General features: G+C 57.7%; 1 protein-coding gene across 12 annotated transcripts in view; it reads left to right on the top strand.

The window, feature by feature from the left end:
• Nucleotides 1-23,506, top strand: part of SIPA1L2 (signal induced proliferation associated 1 like 2) — a 104,151-nt gene extending 80,645 nt beyond the window's left edge. For 3 of the 12 annotated variants that reach the window (XM_036355129.1, XM_036355128.1, XM_036355131.1), the window contains exons 10-22: nucleotides 1,204-1,461; nucleotides 2,701-2,784; nucleotides 3,670-3,770; nucleotides 4,314-4,417; nucleotides 6,293-6,675; nucleotides 7,218-7,442; nucleotides 10,148-10,301; nucleotides 12,164-12,383; nucleotides 13,988-14,119; nucleotides 19,295-19,348; nucleotides 19,751-19,871; nucleotides 21,134-21,215; nucleotides 22,333-23,506. In XM_036355129.1, the coding sequence (XP_036211022.1) occupies nucleotides 1,204-1,461; nucleotides 2,701-2,784; nucleotides 3,670-3,770; nucleotides 4,314-4,417; nucleotides 6,293-6,675; nucleotides 7,218-7,442; nucleotides 10,148-10,301; nucleotides 12,164-12,383; nucleotides 13,988-14,119; nucleotides 19,295-19,348; nucleotides 19,751-19,871; nucleotides 21,134-21,215; nucleotides 22,333-22,479 (2,065 nt within the window). In that variant the 3' untranslated portion in view covers nucleotides 22,480-23,506. Of the gene's footprint in view, nucleotides 1-1,203; nucleotides 1,462-2,700; nucleotides 2,785-3,669; nucleotides 3,771-4,313; nucleotides 4,418-6,292; nucleotides 6,676-7,217; nucleotides 7,630-7,881; nucleotides 7,970-9,935; nucleotides 10,012-10,147; nucleotides 10,302-12,163; nucleotides 12,384-13,987; nucleotides 14,120-14,724; nucleotides 15,426-19,294; nucleotides 19,349-19,750; nucleotides 19,872-21,133; nucleotides 21,216-22,332 lie in introns of those variants that run through there. The other 9 variants (XM_036355132.1, XM_036355133.1, XR_004975064.1 and 6 more) reach the window with 9 other exon arrangements.
• The last annotated feature ends 2,233 nt before the right edge of the window (nucleotides 23,507-25,739 follow it).

Genomic DNA, 25,739 nt, shown 5'->3' with positions numbered 1-25,739 from the left:
GTTAGAGAGCTTCCTTGGAAGCCACCCCGCAGCCTTGTCTATTGTCTCCGAGTGCCCCCCCCCCCAAGAAAACTGAAAACCCCTGGGGGAAGCCAGAACCCTGACCTCCTGGTTCATAGTTCAACGCTCAACCACTGAGCCACGCCAGCCAGGCATCTTCCCATTTTTTAAAGGAATTTCTCATACATACAGAGCAGAACTAAGGCTGACCAGGTTTGATGACATATTATAATTAGTAGTGTTTTTATGATGTCTCCGTCACAGAAATAAAGAAGGAAATATTCGGTTTATAAGAGTAGTTGCTGTAAAAGTGTCACATTATAACGAAATTAATTTAGATTTAAAAATAAAGCCCTTCTTTGGCCCTGGCCCATGTGGCTCAGTTGGTTGGACTTGGTCCTGTGCACCAAAAGGTTGTGGGTTCGATCCCCGGTAGGGGACCTGGAAGATTTTCCACTCTCCCATTGATGTTCCCCCCCCCCTCCCCTTCCTCTCTCTCTAAAAATCAATAACAATTATTTTTTAAAAAAATATTTTAAATAAAAAGCCCTTCTTTTGAGAATAGCTGATTTTTATTAGGGCCGAAGAATGCCAATTTTTAAAATTTAAAAATCATTTGCATATGGCTGCGCAGAGGCTGGAAACGGAATCTCCCACCCTGGCCCCCTCCGGCCGCACGCACGGCAGTTCCTGTAGCTCCTCTCAGCCACTCCTCCCAACTCTGCACTGACAGCGCCTTCCTCCTCCCGGACTCCAGCTGAACTACAGCCACTTCCTGAGGACTCCAGCCTGAGCATGAATTAAGGGCCCGCACCACTCAGCCATCTGTCTCCCCTTTATTTATTCTTTCTCTTACACTAAAACCTAATAAACTGGAAGCCCAGACCAGCGATGCCAGGGGCCCTTTGGTTCCCCAGATGCAAGGTTCACGCTCCTTCCATTCAGAATGTAACTCCGCGACCTTTAACCTTGGTGGGTTCCACGGAAAATTCCCTGACCCGCCCCATTCAGGCAGTGGCAGCCGGGGGTCCCCTGAACCCCCGCGACTTGCTTCTCGGATGCAATGGCCCTGCCCCTGGTCTGTGGGCCCAATGAGCACACGGGGCTGCGAGGAAGCCAAGCCGATGCCTGAGCCTCTCTCTCTCTCTCTCTCTCTCTCTCTCTCTCTCTCTCTCTCTCTCTCTCTCTCTTCTCGCCCCGCAGGGGCTGCTCGGAGCTCTGCCGCATCCCCATGGTGGAGTACAAGCTGGACAGCGAGGGCACCCCCTGTGAGTACAAGACCCCCTTCCGGAGGAACACCACGTGGCACCGGGTGCCCACCCCGGCCCTGCAGCCCCTGCCCAGAGCCTCGCCCGCCCCCGGCACGCCCGACCGGCTGCCGTGCCAGCAGCTGCTCCCGCAGGCGCAGGCCGCCATCCCGCGCAGCACCTCCTTCGACCGCAAGCTGCCCGATGGCACCAGGTACCGTGGCGCCACCTCCGAAGGCCGCGGTGTCCCGTCAGGCGCAGCCCGGCTGTGGGGGGCCTGCCCATGGGGCTGCGGGGTGCTGAGTCAGCTTGTCCGGACAGGTGGGCAGGCAGGGCTGGGGCAGGGCTGGGGTGCAGGGATGCGGGAGCCCCCTGGCCCTGGCCCTGGCCCTGCAATGGAGCAGATGACACGCTGGTCCTTGCGAGGGACTGAGTATAAGACAGTCACGGGATGTAACGTGCAGCGTAGGGAACAGAGTCCCCAGTATTTTAGGGACTGCACGGTGCCAGGTGCATCCTGGGAACCTCAGGGCATCCCCTGGTAAAGTGCATATGGCCAATCACTGCTGTACACCTGAAACTAATATAATACCGTATGCCAACTGTAGTTGGAAAATAAATAGGAGAAAATGAGGGTCCTAATCACAGACTCCACCACCAGGGCCCCGCTCACCCCTCCCTTTGCGGTCCTCTGGGTCAGCTCAGACCCTCTAGGTCAGCGGTTCTCAACCTGTGGGTCGCGGCCCCTTTGGGGGTCGAACGACCCTTTCACAGGGGTCGCCTAAGACCATAGGAAAACACATATTTCCGATGGTCTTAGGAACTGAGACACCGCTCCTCTATCCGTCTCCAGGGGGGCCGCCCACACGCAGATACACCCACATACGAGGACCCCGTGTATTAAAGGGTCGCGGCATTAGGAAGGCTGAGAACCGCCGCTCTAGGTCCATGCGAGCAGTGCTGAGTAGAAACAAGGCTGCCCCGTCAGGGATGAACCCCACCTTCCCCGTGGCGGTGTGTTAGGGGGGGCCCACATCCTGAGCTTTTCCTGGCTTTCCTCCTTTTAAGCAAAGTGAGTAGCATTTAAAATTGCTTTTGTGGAGTTTAGGGTCTTCTCTCTGCACAGAACCAAAATGTGTCCTGTGTGAGGTCTCACACACGCATCATGGCAATGTGTTCATAACGCCGGCCTCTGGGGTTGCATGGCTGTGTTTCCATGTGTCACGGAAACACGGTCTGCGCGGGACGTTACGTGCTCCGGCCACGTCTCTCCCGTGACGCAGCGCCAGCCGTGAGCACCCGAGGTCTCGCTCTGTGTCCACCGCTGACCCCGCCCCACCTGCCACGTGTACCCCTTCCCGGTGACAGTGGCTCGTTGGGAAAGCGAGCCAGGCCAGGTGCTGGTTGCACAGAGACCTCGGTGCCCGGCTAATGATTCTGGTCCCCGTTTCAGAAGTTCGCCCAGCAACCAGTCATCCTCCAGCGACCCCGGACCCGGTGGGAGTGGGCCCTGGAGACCACAAGTGGGCTACGACGGGTATGCTCATCACCACCCTCTGCTGGGCCTGGGAGGGGCTGGGGGGGCCTGGGGAGGGCCTGGGAGGAGCTGGGGCGCCTGGGGAGGGTCTGGGAGGGGCCGGGGGGGCCTGGGGAGGGCCTGGGAGGAGCTGGGGCGCCTGGGGAGGGCCTGGGAGGGGCCGGGGGGGCCTGGGGAGGGCCTGGGAGGAGCTGGGGCGCCTGGGGAGGGCCTGGGAGGAGCGAGTGCACATGGGGAGGGTCTGGGAGGGCCCGGGAGGGCCCGGGAGCCTGGGGGAGCCTATTTCAGGGACTGCGCAGCATACACAGCCCTCGGAGGGTGTGAAGATGCCAGGCAGGCCCTGCTGAGCCTGTCCAGCCAGAGGCTCCTGGTTTCTATCTAGGCAGCTAGTGCTCATTTGTCTGTATTTCGAGCTTGCCTGATTTTTCTTTTTTTAATGTATTTTTATTGATTCCAGAGAGGAAGGGAGAGAGAGAGAGAAGCATCCATGATGAGAGAAAATCATGGATCGGCTGCCTCCTGCACGCCTTACACTGGGGATCGAGCCTGCAACCCAGGCATGTGCCCTGACCGGGAATCGAACCGTGACCTTCTGGTTCCTAGGTCGACACTCACCCCTGAGTCCCGCTGGCCGGGCTGCTTTTTCTTATAATAAGGTCTTTGTGAGCAGGTGGACATGAGGGAACTGGGGGCTCTCTGGGCAGGGCCCGCCTTCGACACCCTTTGCCTGCCTCCTGGTAGAGAGGAGCGGCCGGCTGCCTCCCGAGTGGGCTGAGGACCACTCTTGCAGCGTGGGCTCACCTGGTGCCCAGGTGCCCGCAGGTCGGTGAGCTCCAGGGCACCTGGGAACATGGCGACGGCGGCTCAGATCTGTGCGCTCTCCAGGTGCCAGTCCCCCCCGCTGCTCGAGCACCAGGGCCCGGGCCCTATGGAGTGTGAAGGAGCCAGGGGCCGGGAGGACGCCATGGACGGAGGCAGGCACCCAGGTAATAAGGAGCTCCGGCCCCACCCCCGCCCCCCCTCTTATTCCGCACACGGCTGGTGGGTGTCAGCTCGATCTGCGAGGTCATCGGGCCGGGTCAGGCTGGTGGTGCCTATAGAAATGGAACATTGCCTTTATTTTTTTTTTATATACAATTTTAAAAATATATATTTTTATTGATTTCAGAGAGGAAGAGAGAGGGAGAGAGAGATCGAAACATCAATGAGGAGAGAGAATCATGGATCGGCTGCCTCCTGCACACCCCACACTGGGGATCGAGCCCACAACCTGGGCACGTGCCCTGACCGGGAATCGAACCCTGACCTCCTGGTTCATAGGTCGATGCTCAACCACTGAGCCACGCCGGCCGGGCCGGCCCATTGCCTTTATGGTGCGTGTCCTGCCACCCCTGGGGCATGTCCGCTGGTAAGACCAGAAAGTCCTAGAGCCACCATCTTTTTACCAGAACGTGCTGGGCTCCTGTGTTCCTGGCTCTTCTGTTAACGCCAGAAATCAGGTGCTCACCTCTTCTCTCTCCGTGTGACAGAAACCAAATGGCACGGCCCACCCTCCAAAGTCCTGGGCTCCTACAAGGACCGAGGCCTGCAGAAGGACGGGAGCTGCAAAGAGTCTCCCAGCAAGCTGTCCCACGTGAGTCCTCCCCCGCGTGAGTCCTCCTCCGCACACGGGTCGCGTGCAGCCTCACAGACGCCTGTGTGCACGTCACATTAACTTGTCGCCAGGGCTTCTCCACAGCGTGTCCTTGACCCCGCAGGCCTCTCAGAGCGGAGGTGAAAAAAATAAAAGTCAAGGTTTTTTTCTCTCCTTGATTCATGAAGAACCTCAAAGAAAGGTCACAGTCATTACTGGCAAGGCCACGAGGGCACCGTCAGCCTCTCACCCTGCTACCCAGCACTGATAGTCACTAAATCGTGTTCCTCTCGTGACCTGTGAGGTGTCTCCACTGTGGGCACCGAACTGACGGGGTCTGTGCAGCCGTGTGGTTGGGCGCCCTGCCGCCGCCGGTCACCGGTCGGTCAGTGGGACCGGCCCCGATGGGTCAGGATGACAGCGGGTTTCACTCACTGTCCGCCCGGCCCTGAGGCTGAGCTTACAGGTGACTAGCTCCGGGAACACTTCCAGTTAAACGCGAAAACATGAATTGTTGGTTGTTGCCAAGAAAGGCCGCCTTAAAGTAGCTTTTTATTTTTAAGCCTCACTGGAGGATATTTTCCCATTGATTTTTAGGGAGAGTGGGAGAGAGAGGGAAAGACAGAAACATCGATGTGAGAGAAACACATCGATTGGTTGCCTCCTGCACATGCCCCGACCAGGGCCCGGGCCGGATCCTGCAACCGAGGTACATGCCCTTGACTGGAATCGAACCCAGGACCCTTTGCTCTGCAGGCCGACACTCTATCCACTGAGCCAAACCGGCTAGGGCTGAAGTAGCTTATTTTTTAAAGCTGGAAGGTGTAGAAATTTGATCAGCTTCTGGCTTGAGTTGTCTTTCCTCCTCCCTCCCTGTCATTGCGAGCTCTGTTGCTGAGCGTTAGCACATGGACCGTCCTCCCTCGGCCGAGCCTGACCTTGGCTGACCTTGTCTGGGCAGCCCTGCGGTAGCCGCTCGATCCCACCTGCAGATCTGAGCGGTCTCAGCAGAGGGAGGCGGGTGGCGTAGTCATGAGGGCATCGCTGTGTGACAGGAACATTGGACGCGCTGAGGGATCGATGGCGGTGAGTGACAGACCGCGTTGCAGTGTCAGCCCGTGGCCGGTGCCCAGGTCTGGCTTGTGTTCCCAGCTGTGCAAGGGGCCTGCGTGGCCACGCCAGACAGACGGGGACATCACTGTTCTGTCTCCCAGGGACCCCACAGCTTCCCCGACAGAGCACCTGCCCCATTAGCTCGCTCGGGCCTCCACTGGCCTTTGACTACAGCATCCCTTACACTCTAGACCAGCGGTCACCAACCGGTGTCCACAGACCACTGGTCCGTGAGGTCCGAAAGGTTAGCGACCACTGCTCTAGACGGTCTCAGGCTGCCCCCAGTTAACCCTGTGATCCCCGCATCTCAGCACAGGCAGGGCAGTGACGGCGGCACCCCACTGAGGCTCACCCCCGCCCTCCCGCCCTCCCGCCCAGACCCAGGCTGGCGCTGTGATTTGTCATCGAAGCACTTTCTTGGTAAAAGCCCCCTCTCCTGCTGTCACTCATCTTCTCGTGCTGTCCGGTTCCTACGGCTGCGGAGGCAACTGTAGGAGGCAACCAATCGATGTGTTTCTCTCACATCCATGTTTCTCTCTGTCTTTCCCTCCCTCTCCCACTCTCGCTAAAAATCAATGGAAAAATACCCTCGGGTGAGGATTAACAATAAATAAATAAATAAATAATAAAATGTCCTTTATTGCTAAATGCCGAGCCTTGCGCCCTGGGATCCTGGCTGGGCTCAGGCGCAAGGATGCGTGTGCGCCCAGCGTGGCGATGCGTGGCCCGTGCCCCCCGACACCCTCGCTCCTCTCCCCGCAGATGGTGGACAAGGGCTGCCCCAGCCCCTCAAGCAGCGCCACGCTGTCCAGCAGCGCCTCCAGCACCAGCGACGACAAGCACTTTGGCTCCGGGGACCTGGACCCCGAGCTGCTGGGCCTGACCTACCTGAAGGGAGCGTCCACCGACAGTGGCATCGACACAGCGCCCTGCCTGCCCCCCGCGGGCCTGGGCCCCGGGCACCTCCCGGGCAGCAGGTCCATGATCCACAGCCGGGCCGAGCCATGGGCGGGTTCTGGAGACATCTCGGGGCCCGAGGACGAGCAGGCGAAGCTGTACACGGTCCACGGCTATGCGCCCGCCCCCACCAGCGGCGCCGCCGACGGCAGCACGGGCGACCTCAGCGAGATCTCCTCTCACTCCAGGTGAGTGCCTGCCGCCCGCTGCCCGCACCTGCGAGGTCACCTGGGCCCGGGCACCTCACCTGCAAGGTCACCTGGGCCCCGCGCCTCACCTGGGGAATCACCTGGGCCCTGTGCCTCCCCCGTGGGGTGGGGTGGGATGGGGCCTGAAAGAGGAGCAGGGTTTAGGTGAGATATGTCTCGAATTGTGAGATTTGCACACGAACAAACCATGTGTTTGTGCTCACTGCTGCCCACCTCCGAGAGCAAGACCAGGCATGTCCCGAGCTCACAGCTACACGCTCACGCCTGTCCGCCTCTGAGAGCAAGGAGGGCAGCAGGAGGCAGGGACGTGTCAGAGCGCCGACCTCCCCGGGCTAAGGATGCTCAAGTGCAAGTTGCGTGCCTGGGGCAGGAGGATGCTGCAGGCACGCAGGGGGCATGGAACAGGACCACAGGCAGCAGACGTAAACGGAGGCTTCTGCCGCGGGCGGCTGTGAGCCTGGGGACGAGCCAGCGCCACTGAACTCCGCTTGCATGGCACCTTTTGTCTGTCCTCTCTTCAGCGGCTCACACCACTCAGGCAGCCCTTCCGCTCACTGTTCCAAAAGCACCGGGTCCCTGGACACGTCCAAAGTCTACATCGTGGCTCACAGCGGCGGCCCGCCGGTGCCCGGGTCCATGTCCAAGGCCTACCACCGCCAAGGGGCAGTGAGCAAGTACGTCATCGGCTGGAAGAAGTCGGAAGGCAGCCCCCCGCCCGAGGAGCCCGAGGTGCCTGAGTGTCCAGGGTAAGGTGGCCCCGGGTCCCCTCCAGGCAGCCGGGGCTGAGCGCATGTATCCCCCCAACAGAATGTATTTTCTAAAAAAAGAATAATCTAGCCCGAACGGCACGGCTCAGTGGTTGAGCATCGACCTAGAAACCAGAATGTTCCGGTTCGATTCCTGGTCAGGGCACATGCCCAGTTGCAGGCTCGGTCCTCAGTGTGGGGCGTGCAGGAGGCAGCCCATCAGTGATGCTCTCTCATCATTGACGTTTCCATCTCTCTCTCCCTCTCCTGTCCTCTCTGAAATCAATAAAAATATATTTAAAAAAATAAAAAAGAACAATCTAGAAACATCTTTGTAAAACTCTCTAAATGTCGGCATTATATTGCTCTTTAAAAGTCTTCTCTTTCCTTGATTTTTACATCTAAATTTAAAAGCAATCCCTGCTCTCTGTACTTCTAGTCAAAAAGCTGCCCGCAGTGGAGACATCTCGGTGATACGCTGTCGGTGGCATCAGCATGGACTCTGGGAATAAACAAGTTCAAGGACAATTTGAGTTCCCACAGAGTCCGAGTGCGTTCGTTAGAGTTGCTGTTCACGTGACCCAGTTTCAGCCGGACTGTGACTTCCCTTCAGTGGTTAGGTTTGGGGGGCAGGGAGGGGGAATTGTTCCTCCGTGGTCCTGCACACACACATGCACGCACACACGCGCGCGCACACACACACACACACATGAACAGACACGCGCACGCGCATACCCCAGACCAGGGCCCTCTGGAGCATCCGCCGTGCTCACCTCTAGTCACGGCCACGAAGTAGGCCCCTGGGGGGCATGTTTACTGTCGCATCACCTGGCAGTTTTAGTAAAATCACTAATTTAGCAGGAGAGGCTGTTGATTTTCATGCCAGCACCTAGGAAAACTGGAATAGCGCATTTTATTAGGAGTTACAGTTGACCCTGGACAATATGGGTTTCAGCTGCGCATGTCCACGCCACGCAGATGTTTTCAATAAACGTGTACAGTATCAGACACGTATTTTCTCTTACGATTTCCGTAGTAACATTTTCTTTTCCCTAGCTTACTTTACTCTAAGAAAACAATATGGAATACATATAACATACAAAACCTACGTTACTTGACTAATTAAGTCAACAGCAGGCTATTCGTCAATTGGGGGCGGGGTCTAAAGTTATGCATGATTTTCGACTGCATGGAGGGTCGGCGCCCCTGACCCCTGTGCTGTTCAAGGGCCGCCCATCTAGGTGTTAAATGTCCATGCGGCAGTTACTGGCGGCACCTGGGCCTGGCGCCCGGACCGCCTCCCAGCGCCACGTCTCAGTCGGAAGCTGGGCGCTGCCCGGAAGCCTCATCATCACACTCCCATGGGTCTCTCTGAGGCTTTGTGCAGAGCCCCCCAAGCCAGGGCGCGTCTTGTGGCCCCTTTCTCATGCCCTGCCACCCCTCAGGCCAACCAGGTCTCCAAACACATTTCAAACGTTTTAACGGCTGCTTTTCACACCACTGTCTGCTCACGTCCGTGTGGCTGGGGCTCCAGGGTCCGAGGCTGCAGGACCCCCGAGCGCCTCGGAACCGAGCCAAAGCCTAGAGATTCCCAGAGGCATCACCGTTCCACCGAGCGAGTCTGCGAGTCTCTCATCCGATCATTTCCCAGGGAGCGGTCGCACTGACGGCACCTCGCGTTGGAACTAGTCCCCGTGACACGACCCTGGCCTCCCGGAGCCATGTCTCCGGTCCTGGGGCTGACGGTCGCCTCGCTGACCCCGTTCATTCACTCCGTCCGCAGGGAGTTCTGTTGCTCAGATTGCGTCTCCAGAGCAAACCTCTTCAAACGGGCCTCCTCCCTGGAAAAGAGCTGAGGCAGTAACTCAGCCAGACAGCCTTTTGTTGCGCATAAATGCATTTTTATGGGCTGATAATGAAGGGAGACAGCTGCCTTAGTTATCCCGGCAGCTCCGCGGAATGGCTGGTGATAAAACCTGCTTGGCACGCGCCAGGATTGATTACTCCCAAACTCCGGGCTCCCTGGGCCCCTCCCTGCATCCCCGAGATCCGGGGTGTGGCCGGCTGGCTCGGGCTTCTGGGAAGCACAGGGGTGTCCTCCCAGGAGCACAAGGATCTCAGGTGAACGATTGAAACTGTGTTTTCTGACACAGATTAGGGAAGGAGAGGCGCAACCTTATTTTTGTAAAAAAACATTTGTATTGATTTCAGAGAGGAAGGGAGAGGGAGAGAGACATGGAAACATCAGTGATGAGAGAGAATCAATCCATCGATTGGCTGCCTCCTGCACGCCCCCCACTGGGGATGGAGCCCACAACCCGGGCACGTGCCCTGACCGGGAATCTAACCGTGACCTCCTGGCTCATAGGTCGATGCTCACCACTGAGCCACACCGGCCGGGCAGGGGAGGAGAAGCGCAGCCTTCCTGTAAAAGCTGGCTGCGTTTCTCCTCATTCGGGGCTTGGGGATGGGATTCATCTCTGAATTATGCAGGAGCCTGACTCTGCAGTTGACGCCTTTCACACACGGACAGGGGGGTGCGGAGCGGGTGTAGCAGACGCCACGGGACTGAGCGGTCCACGGCCGTGCGTGGTGCGTGCGTAGTGGTTGAGTCTGGTTACAGGATGTCCGTTCTCACGCCCGCTGCGGGCGCTTTGCAGACGGCGGGGCGCCGCTTCTCACCTCCCTCTCCTTTGCGCCGACAGGCTGTTCGCCGAGATGGAGCTCATGTCCCCGGCCGCTCCGCACCCGACGGCGGCGGGAGAAGCCGGCTCGGAGACTCAGCACGTCCTGTCGAAGGAGGACTTTGTGAAGCTGATGCTCCCCGACAGCCCCTTCGCGGAGGAGGGGAGGAGAAAGGTGAGCGGCTCTGGGGGGCTGAGTTTCTGGAAACGAAAGGGAACTCCACGTTGGGGACTTGGGGATGCCCGGAGTGCCTCCGCGTGTGTGCGTTACCTCTCACCATCCTACCAGCAGCTCCGGCCGGCTGGCCATTCCCCGTTCGCTCTGTCAGTGAGCAGAGCGAGCCTGGCGGCCGGGAAGGGCAGCTTCACGCACGGACAGGGGTTCTGGAATCCGAGGGCCCGGCCTCAGATCCCGGCTCCGACAACCTCCGCTACGTGACTTCATACCAGTGATTTTTTTTTAAAAAACCACTTATTTTTATTGGTTTCAGAGAGGAAGGGAGAAGGAGGGAGAGGTGGAAACATCAATGATGGGAGAGAATCATGGATCGGCTGCCTCCTGCACACCCTCTACTGCGGATCCAGCCCGCAACTCGGGCCTGTGCCCTGACTGGGAATCGAACCCTGACCTCCTGGTTCACAGGTTAACGCTCAACCACTGAGCCACACTGGCCGGGCTGAGCCTTTTCTTTCTAACTTGCGTCCAGTCGCTTATGCGGGGCCGTGAGCTGGTGCAAACTGCCGTAGGCAAAGTCCAGTCCCTTTTCTATTCATAGGCATGAACGTCTCCTCGACACATGTGGGTTTTTCCTCTGAGGCAGACCACCTCCTTTTCATGGTGTAAATTTAACTCTAGTCACACACATTCAGCCGGTGCCTCAGTGGGACACGTACAATAGGGGTATTTTTAGCCGCCTGGCTGCATTCGCACATGTCAGTAGCATTTCTATATTTGTTTCATGCAAACATTCTGGCTCTTGCTGTTGTTCATGTCAAAGGAGCGTGGGTCAGTGTGCTGAGTAGCTGGAAATCCAGATTTTATTTATTTATTTTTTTAGTATTTGACTACTTGCTTCTTTAGGAAGAACTTTCCTTACCCTGTCTGTGCTTTAATGCACAGTCATCGTAATGGTCCCTTTACCGCTGGTGATGATCGACGACTAAGAGTAAGTTTTCAGCCACTGTGACTGTCTCCTGCGAGTGATACTGTAAGGTGGACAGCAGTGTGTCTTCACCGACTCCATTTCTCGTAGCCTGTTGCGTGGCCTGGGGGGCGAGCGTTCACAATCAGTGTATCACTGTTTAGATTAGGTTGAACCTCACCGGCCGCTGATTGGCACAGAATTGGCCTGATACCAACATGGAGTCATTTCCGATTAGCATCAAGCCAAGCGTTCCCTGTGGGCTCGGATATCTTGCCTGAAATGACAGCCCCTCCGCTCCCGAGGTCAGGGAGGTCCCATTTAGCGTTTCAGAGTGAGAAAGCTGTGCGTGTCTAACTCACGGCACTAGCTCACAGAATGACTTTGTGCCAGTGGTTTTTTTTAAAATATATTTTTATTGATTTCAGAGAGGAAGGGAGAGGGAGAGAGATAGAAACATCCATGATGAGGGAGAATCATCAATCGGCTGCCTCCTGCACGCCCCCCCACCAGGGATCGAGCCCGCAATCTGGGCATATGCCCTTGACTGGATTCGAATCCGGGACCCTTCAGTCCGCAGACTGATGCTCTATCCACTGAGCCAAACCGGCTAGGGCTGTACCAGTGATTTTAAAAACATATATATTTTTATTGATTTCAGGGAGGAAGGGAGAGGGAGAGAGAGAAACATCAATGGGTGAAGGAGAATCATCGATCGGCTGCCTCCTGCACCCAAATCCCATAGAGCCAGGAAGCCTCCTGCCTTTTCCCCGGGGACCCACGTGCAGGGGACGACCCCGGGCTGGCTCCGTGCTCTGACCCCCACTTACTGTCACCTCATCTGTGCTTCCAGCTGCCTGACTCTGTGTTCTCCCGCCCTGTGTTTGAACCCTAGTTTTCCTTCTACGGGAACCTGTCCCCGCGCCGGTCGCTGTACCGCACCCTCTCGGACGAGAGCATGTGCGGCCACCGGAGGGGCACCTCCCTCGCCAGCTCCCGCAGCTCTGCCCTGGACCACGCCCTGCCCAGCGACATCCTGTTCAGCAGCACCCCGCCCCAGCGCAGCACCCTGCCGCCCCGCACGCAGCCCGTGCCCGGCCTGGGCAGCCTGCGCAGTGAGTGGGGGCTGGGGGGCTCGGGCCCGGGGCCTGGACGGGCCCTCGGATGAGCTCCTCGTGAAGTTGTTAAGGGGTCACTTCTTAAACTCTGTAGCATTTGCTGCTGTGTTTGTTTCCTTATAATATGATAAAGTCCCCAGAGTGGACACTGTAAAAAAGTTAAGCAATACAGGTCTATCCATTTTGAAGAAAACTTGAAAACCTGTATTAAACCTGTTTTTTAAATCCTCACTCGAAGATATGTTGAGAGAGAGAGAAAGAGAGAAACATCGATCAGTTGCAGTTGCCTCCTGTACGTGCCCCAAATGGGAATCCAACCCACAACCCAGCTATATGCCCTACACGCCCCCTGTTGGGGATCGAGCTGCAACCTGGCCATGTGCCCTGACCGGGAATCGAACCCTGACCTCCTGGCTCCTAGGTCAACGCTCAACCACTGAGCCACACCAGCCAGGCCCTTTTCCACTTTAAAACGTGTGCCTTCCCAGGCAGCATCTGATCTTCAGAGAGAACCTTTCACTAGTGGGGACTCGTCCGGGTCTGGTCCCGGGTTTGGAGTTAGGAGAGTGCAGATTACAGGGGAGCAAGCCCGTCTCCCCCAGTGCGATCGGAAGGCCTCCCCCCGCACCTCCAGTCGGAGCTATTACAGCCTCGGCCTCCGGGGCGGGTATTTTTAGCTTTTCGATGCTCCAGCCTTGAAGCTGTTCAGGATCTTTGCTCTCTGGAGATCAAGATCCTAATCTAACCTCGGAGACAGATACCTCGCCAGCGGGTTTCGGGCGATTCATGCCAGGACTCGTGTGCGTTTCCTGCGAAGTCACTGAGGCGGGTGCATCAGGTTGGAGACGTGAAAGCAGAGCCGGGCGGGCAGGAGGTTCCGCCCGGCGTGCAGGGCCTCGGCGCCCGTTGCTGGGGGTTTCAGTGTAAACCTCTTCAGTGGCCGTTCGGGCACACGGTTCCCAGGCCAGTAACCAGTGACACCAATAGGACAGGGTGCCCATCCCTCCCTGACCACGGGCACCTGGCCCCTGGCCTCCATCAGTGCCACTCAGTCCTGCGGTGAGAGTTTCAGGAGAAGAAGTTTAAACGTCAAAGGCCAGTTTGTGCAGACAAAGGGAGACTGACCCCGGGACCTGCCCTGCAGGCAGAATGCTGTCCCTTCTCCTCCTCGCCTGTTGCTAAGGGACACGCAGTGCGTCTCCCTGCCTTTCAAAGTGGCTGCACCCCGGGCAGCTAGATTTGTGGTGAGCAGCTTAGGCGACTCCAGGATGCTTTTAAACTCCCCGGTTAGAGACACGAAAGCAGGAGCTGGTCCTGGTGAGCTCGAGGGAGGTCCCCAGCGAATCCTGCCCCGGGAGAAACCTCCGTGAGGTGCCCATCTGTGCGAGGCTCAGTGCCAGGCCCCTGCACCAGGTCTCTGCTGCTGACCTCTGCGCAAGTCTGGAGGTCGGGACGTTTCTGCAGGCCCCTGATTGTCCAGCTGTGTCTTTGTAGGGTCGGGGGAGGGCGGGAGATCTTTAACAAGAAGTTGCCTCGGCCCCTCGACGGGGCGGGCGTGCCCCGAGCTGCGATCTGCCTGACTCTGGTTTTGTTTCATTTAGACGAGTTCTGGTTCTCCGATGGGTCCCTGTCGGATAAGTCCAAGTGCGCAGACCCCGGCCTAATGCCCCTCCCGGACGCGGGCACGGGGCTGGACTGGTCCCACCTCGTGGACGCTGCTCGGGCGTTTGAAGGTAAGGACTTGAGGCCTCTGGGGCGGCAACTTGGGGACCGCCTCTGTTCCCGGGGGGTCTGGGCTAACGTTGTGGATGCTCACACGTCTGTGAGGATGGAACTGAGCAGGAGGGGCTGGCGCTGTGGCTAATGACCCCTCCTCGGAGAGCCGGGTCACTTAGATGGGCACAGGGTCCCGCCTGCATCCCAGGTCAGGCACCGGCTGTGACAGGGAAGGTTAGTTTTCCTCTTTGACCTCCATTTCCTTACCCATTGGGTTGAGATCGGGACCCAGAAGTCCAGCTTCACCCTGAGCAGACATGCCTCCCCCACGGATCAGCCTCACCGAGGCCACATGCCTCGGCGTTCCTATACCTTGTTTCTGAGCTCAAGGCCACGGGGAGAGGCCTAAGTAAGGAAAATAGAAGCTAAACTCAAGCACAAAGCTCCAACCATTTGGAAAATTTTAAAGGTTACTGTAAGTTTTCAATGTTACTTTAACATACGGGGCTGTGAAGGCTGAGCCCCTTGCACGAATTTCATGCATCAGGCCTCTAGTTTCTAATAAAAAGATTTGAGAGATGCCTTCAAAGCTTAACAAAGAAATCTACTCTATTCCAAATAGCTCCATGATAATTAATAAGAAAATAGGATAAATCCAGAAACCAAAGGTATCATTTGAGACGACGTCCTGTAATTGTGTACTGGAATCCTTGACATTCAACCAAGCAAAGACGAAAGGAATACATTTTGGAGGTAAATAAATATGTATGGCTGTGCTTCCATATCTAGAACATAGAAAACCACTGGTCTAGGTGCGTGCACGCGCAGCCCACAGGAGAATGAGTAGCTCCTCGAGAAACGTTCAACCACACGTGTCAGTGTCCACGCTCAGGAGCCGCCAGCTCACACCTTACAAACATCGAAATGATTCAGCTACTCCGGGAAGCTATGAAGAATGCCCGCCACCGGTGTCGTTACAGGGATTACAAAATGATTCATGTTTCGGTTCAGGCAAGATGACAAAAATGTACCCACCCTTTGACCAGAAACCTAATTAATTCCTGAAAACTTGCTTACTGGAAATTATGCAAAAGAAGAAAAAAAACAAGCTTCCAGGAGAGAAATACTGCACAGCATCATTACAATGTGATGAATAAGTGAGTACATGACCACACTCTACCATGAGAGCTACCGTCTTGCCCAGGGGTGGGCAAACTTTTTGACTCGAGGGCCACAATGGGTTCTTAAACTGGACCGGAGGGCCGGAACAAAAGCATGGATGGAGTGTTTGTGTGAACTAATATAAATTCAAAGTAAACATCATGACATAAAAGGGTACGGTCTTTTTTTCAATAGTTTTATTCATTTCAAACGGGCCGGATAGGGCCCGCGGGCCACAGTTTGCCCACGGCTGGTAAAGGCTAAGGCCGCCTTCCAGGTCTAAGAGGGAAGGTGCGTCCCCTGCTCTGCCCTGCGCTCCTCCCATGGGGCCCGGGCCTCCTGGCCCCCCATCCTGTGAGCAGAAGTATCCAGTAGCAGTTCAGGTCTGTTTTATGCGCGCGGTTCTTTTGTCTGGTGGGGGCGAGACATGGTCCTTTCCCCGTCCAGACTCCTAAATGCAACCGGCGGACTGTCCCATGACGCAGTCATCACTCCGTCACCCTCGGGGAGCCCATTGGCATCTGTCAGGTGGACAGATGTCAGGTGTGGGTGTTGTGAGTAATCCGCTCACTGGGTCCCGCCTCCAGTCGGTCAAGGGAACAGGCTGTGGGCCCACAGGGAAGCAAGGGGGTAGGGGGGGTCTCCTGAAAAGCTCCCAGGATGTGAAGTCCTGCTCAGGAGGTCACAAGAGGACGTAGGTGTGTCCTTGAGCATCGGTTGAAGGGATGAGCTGTTTTGAATGAAAACAGGCTTGGAAGGTGCAGTGACAAGCTGGGGTGGGAGAGGGGTCTCGGGTCCCTGGGGCGAGAGTGACAAGTTGCTCAGCACACTCCGCCCGCGGGTCCTGGCTCGCCTTGCCGCTCCCCGCAGCTCCCGAGCCCCGCTGGGTCCAGGAACTCTTCGCCACTTCAGCTCTCGGTGGCTGTGGAATTGCCTACTGACTGTGTGTGCGCGTGTGTATGTGTGTGTAGTGTGTGTGTATGTGTAGTGTGTGTAGTGCAGTGATGGCGAAGGTGACACACGTCAGAGGTGACACATGAACTCATTTTTTTGGTTGATTTTTCTTTGTTAAATGGTATTTAAATATATAAAATAAATATTAAAAATATAAATCTTTGTTTTACTATGGTTGCAAGTATCAAAAAATTTCTGTATGTGACACGGCACCAGAGTTAAGGTTTTTCAAAATGCTGACACGCCGAGCTCAAAAGGTTCACCATCACTGGTGTAGTGTGTGTAGCGTGTGGTGTGTGTGTGCATGTGTTTGTATGGTGTGTGTGTGCATGTGTTTGTGTGGTGTGTGTGGGTGTAGTGTTTGTGTATGTGTGGTGTGTGTGTATGTGTGGTGTAGTGTGTGTGGTGTGTATATATGTGTAGTGTGTAGTGTTTGTGTATGTGTGGTGTGTAGTATTTGTATGTGTATGTGTGGTGTGTTGGTGTGTGTGGTGTGTGTGCATGTGTAGTGTGTGTGTGGTGTGTGTCGCATGTGGTGTGTGTGTAGCATGTGTGTATGTGTGGTGTGTAGTGTGTGTATGTATAGTCTGGTGTGTGTAGTGTGTGTGTATGTGTGGTGTGTGTGCATGTGTAGTGTGGTGTGTGTGCATGTGTAGTGGTGTGTGTGGTGTATGTTTGGTGTGTAGTATGTGTAGTGTGTGTGTGTTTGTAGTGTGTGTATGTGTGGTGTGTGTGCATGTGTAGTGTGTGTGTGCATGTGTAGTGGTGTGTGGTGTGTGTGTGTGTGTGGTGTATGTGTGGTGTGTAGTATGTGTAGTGTGCGTGTATGTGTAGTGTGGTGTGTGTGTGTGTGTATGTGGTGTATGTGTGGTGTGTAGTATGTGTAGTGTGTGTGTGTTTGTAGTGTGGTGTGTGTGTGGTGTGTAGTATGTGTAGTGTGTGTGTATGTGTAGTGTGGTGTGTGTGTGTGTGTGTGTGTGTGTGTAGTGCGGGCGGCTGTCTCTGTGTCCTACGAGCTGTAGGAGACTCCATCCGCCCACGCCTCTCTCTCCTCACAGTTGTGTCTGTGCCGTTTGGTGTCAGTCACAGCTTCGCTCCTGAGTGTTCCCGGCGGGAAGGCAGCTGTGGGGGTGCAGCCTCCGCTGGGAGCTGCGCTGGGTGAGCGACTTCACAGAGCCGCTCGGCGCCTGTGCCCCGTCAGGTCACATTCTGTTCGCTTCCAGCCTCCCCAGCCTTTCAGATCCGAAGGGGAGCCTCCCTGTGAGGCTGGTGGCCGGCCGAGCTCTGGCTCCGGCTCCCGTGGCTCCCGCAGCCCCGCTCTCCCGGGGGAGGCGGTGGCACCAGAGCCAGTCGGTTCATGGCAGGGACGTGGCTCTGGTGTAAATGAAGGTGAACACAGATGAAGTCAGCGAAGACATCGTCACTCGGATGTTTAGGCTGGACCCTCAGCCTCACGTACGAGAAAGACAGACGCCAAGCGACTCACCACGGGGTTGCGTGGCATACAGGTCCGCGATGGAGCTCTCTACGAGGGGGGAAACGCTGTATCTGGTTTTGACATCTTTTTTCTTCGTGTGGACCGTGCCCTTATTCGGGCCATGACAGAGCGGAGGGTCATCTTGGACGTTAGGCAGCCAGACCCTGCCCACTGATCGCCAGAGCTGCCCACCCCCCCGTGCCCGCCCGTCGCTGCTGGTGCTCCTGTTCCATGTGGAAGTGGGCAGTGCCCACATGATGCCGTTCATCTGGACCCCATCACGACTTATTTCATCCTGGGCACAATCCCGCCTGGGACCAGGATGGTCCGGGGCAGTCTGGTCACGGAATGCAGTCACCTCCTAGAAGACGGGAAGTGTTGGCTGCAGGACAGCTGCGCGCCTGCCCCAGGTGTGACGCGGGGGAGCGGATGCCAGGCTGGAGGCCTGCGAGACCCGTCCCGCCTTACTCTCGGCACAGCTCCCGGGAGGCCCGGCCTCCATGGGCGCCCCCAGCCCCCTCTCCCTCCTGTGCCCCTGGCGGCCTCCGCCTCCACCATCCTTCCCAATTAGCGGGAAGTGCATGCCCCCCCCTAAGCCAGGCAGGCAGGTAGCTCATTAGAAGACGCGTCCCACAGCCAGAGAGAGACATAGGATCAATTAAGCACAGAGCCCACCCGACGGGGACCCCGGTGCCATTTCTCAGCCATTAATCACACCCTGAAAACGCCGCCGCTGCCGCCTCCCACACCTGCCGTGTCCCCGATGCCCGCTGTCGAGGCGCGCGCCTGCTGGCACCGAGGACAGAGGCGGGGTGGGCGGGGGACTCTCACTCGCCTTGCCGGGAAGCAGGATCTGCCGTCAGCACCTCCGGCCGGTGCTCAGCCCCCGGAGCTGGGCCAGCGGGCACCAGTGCAGGAGGATGTGTTCCCTTCCTGCCTGGTGGCATCGCTGACTGGGAAGCTGCTGGTGCCCAGAAGAGAAGTGGCCCTGGGCCCAGGCGAGACAGGTGGTGCTGCTGGCCAGGTGGCGGCCGCGCCCTCGCTGCTCCCTCCGTGGGTTCCTGAGGAGATGGCGCAGCTCATCCGTCACCACCGCTGTCTGCCTTCACGGAGCGAGTCATTTTACTTTATTTTTCTAGAAAGAGTGGAAGGGAGGGAGAGAGAGAGAGAGAAATATCGATGTGAGAGAGACATCAACTGGTTGCCTCCCGCAGGCACCCCAACCGGGGCCGGGGATCAAGCCTGCAACTGAGGTACGTGCCCTTGACCAGAACGAACCCGGGACTCTTCAGTCCGCGGGCCAGCGCTCTAACCACTGAGAAGCACTGGCCAGGGCCATGGATGGGTATGTAAGCAAACCCAGGAGCTTCTGTGAAATGTGTGCCCTGACCACACTGTTGGGCACTGCATGAGGCCAGCTCTCAGCTAGTCCTGGGTAACAGAGCATGCACACATACCACAGACGTGTGTGTGCGCACACACACACACATGCACACGGCTGTACCTCGGAGCCCCTGTCGCTGGGACCTGACGGGGGCCCGAGGCTCAGGGCCCAGAGGCGGAGCGGCCTCCTCACGGGGAACTCTGGATCTTGTTTCAGGCCTGGACGCGGACGAGGAGCTAGCGCTGCTCTATCACCACGCGCCCTACCTAGGTGACTGGCGGGGCGGGCTCCGGGTCCGTGACCTGTCCTTGCATCCCCGTGTGCACGTCTGCATGGGCCCGTCGAGGGCCGGGCCGCCTGGGTGACGGGGCCTGGCTGCGCCCTCGGTGCTCACGGGGCTGGGGGCTGCGGAGCGTGGTCTCCTGGGTCCCGGGTCCAGCGCCGTCAGCATCTGTCGGGTGCAGAAAGCGGAGGCCGTCGGCTCCGCCTGTGCCTGCTGGCGTCGGGCTGTGTGCATGGGCCGTGCAGCCGGTCCAAGTGCTTCCTGGTGGTCAGCTTGCCTGAGTTTGTTTGCTTTGTTTTGTGAACTGGTGGGGGTGAAGGGAGGTTTTAAGTTCCTTTCCACCCGGAACGGTGGGGCTATAGCTAACCCCCTCCTTCCGTCCCTCCCAGACCAGAGGGTGGCCGCCTTCTGCACCCTGACGGACATGCAGCACGCACAGGGCCTGGAGGGCGCCCCGGAGCTGCCTCTGTGCGTGGAGCCCGGCGGCCAAGAGTTCCTGGACGCCACGGGGTATGTGAGTCCGCGGGCCCCGCCCCCGCTGTCCCAGCCCCCGCTGTCCCAGCCCAGTGATCAGCGGGGATCTGATAACTGCAGGCAGCAGGAGCCCCTGCCACGGGTGCCGTCCTGGTCCCTCACACCCAGAGAAGGGACGGGGTGGGACTGACCAGCTCCCGCTCTGCTTCGTGGCGGGTCTTGCCCACCCAGATGTGCAGCCGGTGCCCATGGTGTGAGGCTCCCCCACGGCGAGGGAGGCTGTGGGCCCGGGTCGGCGCCTGCCAGTCACTGACGGTGCAGACGGGACACCTCACGGGGGGGCCTCCGCGGCCAGGCTGAGTGCTGACCCCGAGGACCCTGTCCCCCCGGCCCGGCCCCGCCAGGCTGCACGCCTTCCAGGAAGGGCGTCGGGGATGCACCAGCTCCTCCCGGGCTCTTGCCGTGCTTGTGGCCCGAGGACTGTGTGTCCTTCACCTGTGTCATCCATTCCCAACGCCTGCTTTTTAAAAAATAATATACTTTAATTGACGTCAAAGAGGAAGGGAGAGAGAGAGAAACACCCATGATGAGAGAGAATCATGGATCGGCTGCCTCCTGCACGCCCCCCACCGGGAATTGAACTGTGACCTCCTGGCTCACAGGTCGACGCTCAACCACTGAGCCGTGCCGGCCGGACCCTAATTCCTGCTTTTATATGAGCCAGTGAACTTGGTAATGACCAAGGAGGGCCGAGAGAGGAACTGAATCCATTAGTTCCCAGGACTTCCTTCACGGGGGTCTGGCTAGTCTCCCGACATTCATTGGGATCATCCGTGTTTGTTTTCTTACCAACGTAGGTGCCCTGGGAGGTTCTGAAAGTGTTCAGATCCGTGGAGATGGGCGGGGTAGGTGTTCCAGCGAAGCAGCACCACGTCCCCTCTATGGAGCTGGTGCCATGCTGCCCACCCTGGCCGGGCCCCAGCCCCAGGGGATGCAGCGGTTCTCAACCTGTGGGTCGTGACCCTTTGGGGGTCGAACGACCCTTTCACAGGGGTCGCCTAAATACATCCTGCATATCAGATATTTACATGACGATTCATCACAGTAGCAACATTACAGTGATGAAGTAGCCACGAAAATAATTTGATGGTTGGGTCACCACAACACGAGGACCTGTATTAAAGGGTTGCGGCATTAGGAAGGTTGAGAACCGCTGGTTTAGAGGGAGCAAGGAGCAGCGCCCTGAGCGGTGCCTGACTCGGGGCGAGCGGGGTCTCTAACTCTGTCCTCTCTGCCAGGGAGCCGTCCCCGGCCACGCTGACGGGCAAGGTGAACCAGCTGGAGCTGGTCCTGCGGCAGCTGCAGACCGACCTCCGCAAGGTAACGCCTGGGCGCTCACTCTCATGGCTCTCAGTCCCTGATCAGACCTCTCCGCACCGTGCCCCTCTCACCGCGGGAGGAAGAGGAAGGGGCTGGGGAGAAGCGCTCTGATCCCCACCGGCCGCCCCGCCCCGCCCGCCTCGGGTGCAGGTGGTGGAGCGTCGGCTTAGCCAGCTCAGGGTCCAGACAGGAAACTGAGATGGGAGCGAGAAGCAGGGCCCGGGGTGAGCATGAGATGAGGGTTAAAGGGAGGGGCCGCGTCCAGGCAGTGAGGACAGACGGCCCACGGGGTGACGGGCGGGGAAGGGAAGGCAGGGTGGGTGCGTCAGACAAGGACTGGGTTGTGGGAGGAGGGGATACGGAGGGATTATACTTTTTAAAGAAGAGGTGGTGGTCGGGGAGCGGGAGCTCGAAGCATAGGAAGGTACTGAGGTGTCCGCGACAGCAAGTGTGAGGCTGCAGCCATCAGGTTAGGTCCCGTTAGAAACGCCGCTGTTGTCATCTGCAAGGGGGGGAGCCTTCTCCACCTGGGGCCCGTCACCCCGCAGCCGGGACTGCACCTGCCTTGTACATGCTTGTCGCTGTGTATTAGAAACTCCAGTGATTCTTCTAAAACTCTCGGTTATTGCTAGCTTTTAATGGCAACCTTGGAAGGTCATTATGAAGGTCATTCGGAGACTATGCTGTGAGGGAGAGCTGTAGGCACAGGGAGAGGCCGGCGTGCTTGCTTGATTACAGACATGCCCGGATCAGCAGCCGCATTAGCACCGACCTTGGTGCTGGGAGGACGTTCGCTCAGCTGTGCCTTCGTCCAGGGGACTTGCCTTAACCTCCGTGGCTGAGCGTCGACCTAGGAACCAGGAGGTCACAGTTCTATTCCCAGTCAGGGCACATGCCCGGGTTGCAGGCTCGATCCCCAGTGGGGGGCGTGCAGGAGGCAGCCGATCCATGATCCTCTCTCATCATTGATGTTTCTCTCCCTCTCCCTCCCCCTCTCCCTTCCTGTCTGAAATCAATTTTTTTTAAAAGGTAATTGTTTAAAATAAAAAGAGTGAAGAGTAAGGGGCAGGCTGGTGTGGCGGCTGGGACGGGCGGCCTGACGGTGTCTCTCCCGCAGGAGAAGCAGGACAAGGCGGTCCTGCAGGCCGAGGTGCGGCACCTGCGCCAGGACAACCGGCGGCTGCAGGAGGAGTCGCAGACGGCCGCCGCCCAGCTGCGCACCTTCACCGAGTGGTTCTTCAGCACCATCGACAAGAAGTCCTAGCCCGTCCCCCCTCCAGGGGCCACGGGACACGCCCGGGGTCTGGGCCGTCGCAGGCAGACGCGGGGGCTTAGCCTTGCCTCCAGCCGGTGCTGCCCTCCCCGCCGACCCGTCCGTGGGGCCCGCGCGCCCCAGCAGAGGGCCCGGGCTCTCTCCGCGGCCGTCGCGAGCGGGCAGGCGGGTGTGAAGATGAATGTACTCGTGTCGAGATGAATGTAACCCTGGTGTCAGCTTAGACGTCCCCTGTAGACGCTACCACGTGGTCTGTGTATATAGTCTAGCCTCCTGGGTGCCAGGTGACCTGCTAAGATGTTAAAGACTCCGTAGTCCGGGCTGTAGACGGCCAGGTAAGCCCGGAGCAGATACTCAGACGTATACTCTATGGAAAGGTGGTCTATTTTTTTGGATGTACAGTAGTTTTATCCGCACAGCCACTCTCATAGCAATAAGACAGGCGGGGCCAGGCGTCGGGGAGCCGCGTCAAGCGCGCTTGATGCTGAACACTCGCGCGGACGCAGTTACTGAGGCTCGTTTATTTGCAGGAGCAAACGGTGCCTGGGTCTTGGCAGTGTTCTGATGTTTTTATCAAAAGAGGCGGCCGCCTTGTAAATGGCCCGCTCGGTAGTCACCCCGACCTTAGCTCAGCCGCGTGCAGCGGGCGCCGTCAGATGCGGGCCGCCTGCCCATGTGCCAGAACCGCCCGCGCGCTGGGCCGGCGGTCACACGGACAAGGCCCCATCGTCTTTGTACAGAGGCTTCGATGAAGTGTCCTGTATTTAACACCCTTATTTAAGCTTATTTAACCTGAAATTGTTAATTTTATGGACGCGGTGTGGCCCGCGCCCTGAGAGGGCATGCGGGAGGCCGCCAGCTCCGAGGCGCGGGGCTCGCCTGGCCGGCCGGACACCAGGCCGCAGGCTCACCACCGGATGCTGCTAGAGACGACCTTCGTATTGCTTTCTGGTTTTTAACGGTTCCTTTCGAGATGAACGTCCATTTTGCTTTTTTAATAAACGTTTGAAAGAGTCCACACGAGCAGCGGTGTTGTCAGGTGAATGCAGATGGGAGGTCAACAGCATGAGTGGCTGGCAGTGTCTTTCGGGCACGTGGGGTCTCCGTTGAATGCTGCTCAGTGACGGGTTCCTATTACAGCTGCCCCGCGCCAGACACTGCTCCCTGCACTTCCGTCCACCTCATGTAACCCTAACGGTGTCCTCACGGACAGCATGGGATCCCCATTTTATAGCTTGGTAAACTGAGGCTCCAGGTAAGTATTTACCTTTTGTGTGTGTTTTAATTAGAATCTTATATCAGTAAAGAATGGTGTTTTTACAAGAAAACACAAGTAATAAAATTGTAGGGATTTGAAAAATCACCAGGAAGGGGGGAACCATAACTTCGAATCGAACGTAAGACAGAAAGGAGACAGAGCATGGGCCACGGTGGGAAGGGTTCTCCCCGTTCTGAGAGCAGAAACCGTGTCAAGAATCAGAGGACGCAGCCCAGCCAGGGTGGCTCAGTGGTTGAGTGTCAACCTGTGAACCAAGAGGTCACAGTTCCATTCCCGGTCAGGGCACATGCCCATGTTGCGGGCTCCATCCCCAGTGTGGGGCGTGCAGGAGGCAGCCGATCAATGATTCTCTCTCATCATTGATGTTTCTATTTCTCTTTCCCTTCCTCCCTGAAATAAAAAAAAATTTTTTAAAAGGGTAGGGATGGGGACCTGAATGAGTCCATTTGTGGGCACTTGAGATGGATAAACTTCATCTCCCCAAACACAGAGACTTGTTGGACCCTGTCTGTGCAGGGAAGTAGCAAACACACCGAAGTGCCCTCTGGATGCCAAAGGGCAGCCAGGCGGTGATGGATGGAGGCCGATTCGGAGAGAAGCGACGTCATCCCAGGAAGCTCTGCTCAGGAGGCCGCAGCGAGCGGGGGGGGGGACCAGCGGGGGACGGAGGCCTCTGAAGAATGATTAATTTGGTAATTAATGCAGAGAAGGGGAAGAGCGGCTCTGAAATGTTTGCTCCAGGCCCTGCGTGTTCACAGCTCTGCGAGGCGGCAGCTGGTCGGAGCGCGAGGCTGGATGTGCTCACACACCCGACGCCAGGGAGCAGGGGAAGGAGGGGCCTGGGAACCAGGGGCAAGAAAATGCTGCCAAAGGGGAAAAGGGCCCGGCCCTGTGGCTCAGTGACCTGCGAACCAGGAGGTCCCTGTTCGATTCCCGGTCAGGGCCCATGCCCGGGTTGCAGGCTCGATCCCCAGTGTGGGGCGTGCAGGAGGCAGCCGGTCCATGATTCTCTCTCATCACGGATGTTTCTGTGTCTCCCTCTCCCTTCCTCTCTGACATCAATAAAGAAATATATATTTTTTTTTAAAGAATTGGTGGTCACAGCCTGGTGCCTGCAACCCCCAGCAGACAGCGGGGCTCAGTGCCCAGGAGACGTGTCCCCAAGAGGCAAACCCTGAGCCCCCGGAGAAGAGGTCCAGGAGACAGGGAGGAAACCCTAGGGTTGAGGACACTGAGGAATGAGCAGATCATCAAGAAAGGAACCCCAGTCCAGGAAACAAAGCAGGAGCAGGGATCGAGGTCCCCGACTCCCACTTCCCGCCGCCACCCCGCCTGGAGCTCACCCCCAGCTGGCGGGCCAACTCCCAGGGCTCAGGGTCATGAGAACGGCCCCCTCCCCGCTCACCCCCCTGCATGGAGGCACAGGCGGGAGGAGGGGGTGAAGCTCCGCGTGGCCGACCACCTAGCAACAGCGTCTCGGGCTCCATCAAACAGCCTGACAACAGGCCGCCGGCGCCTCCAGGATAATCCTGTGAGTTAGGATCCCAGCCCAGACCTCCTCCTCCATCGCCTGCCCCACCTCACGGGCCAGACCCGTTGCTATTTGTTCTGTAAAGCAGCTCCCTGGGTAAAGCGGGGAGCGGTGGGAAACATCTAAAAGAGCAACTATGCAAATACTGTCCCATTCCTCCCCCTGCCCCCCCCCCCCCCCAACCAGGTCTGGCCTGGAGACCCTGGGAATGGGGGATCCCCTCCCGGGCGAGCTGCCCCGCCCCGTCGCTCAAGGGCTGGGCCTGGGCCTAGAGCAAAAAGGAACCTTTTTTTTTAATTGATTTCAGAGAGGAAGGGCGAGGGAGAGAGAGAGAGAAACATCAATGATGAGAGAGAATCATGGCTCGACTGCCCCCTGCACGCCCCACACTGGGGATGGAGCCCGTAACCCGGGCCTGTGCCCCGACCGGGAATCGAACCG

The sequence above is a fragment of the Myotis myotis genome, unplaced genomic scaffold, assembly GCF_014108235.1.
Source record: "Myotis myotis isolate mMyoMyo1 unplaced genomic scaffold, mMyoMyo1.p scaffold_m19_p_21, whole genome shotgun sequence".
Lineage (NCBI taxonomy): Eukaryota > Metazoa > Chordata > Mammalia > Chiroptera > Vespertilionidae > Myotis > Myotis myotis.
Note: the sequence above shows the minus strand (reverse complement) of the source record. Positions and strands in the feature narration are given on the sequence as shown.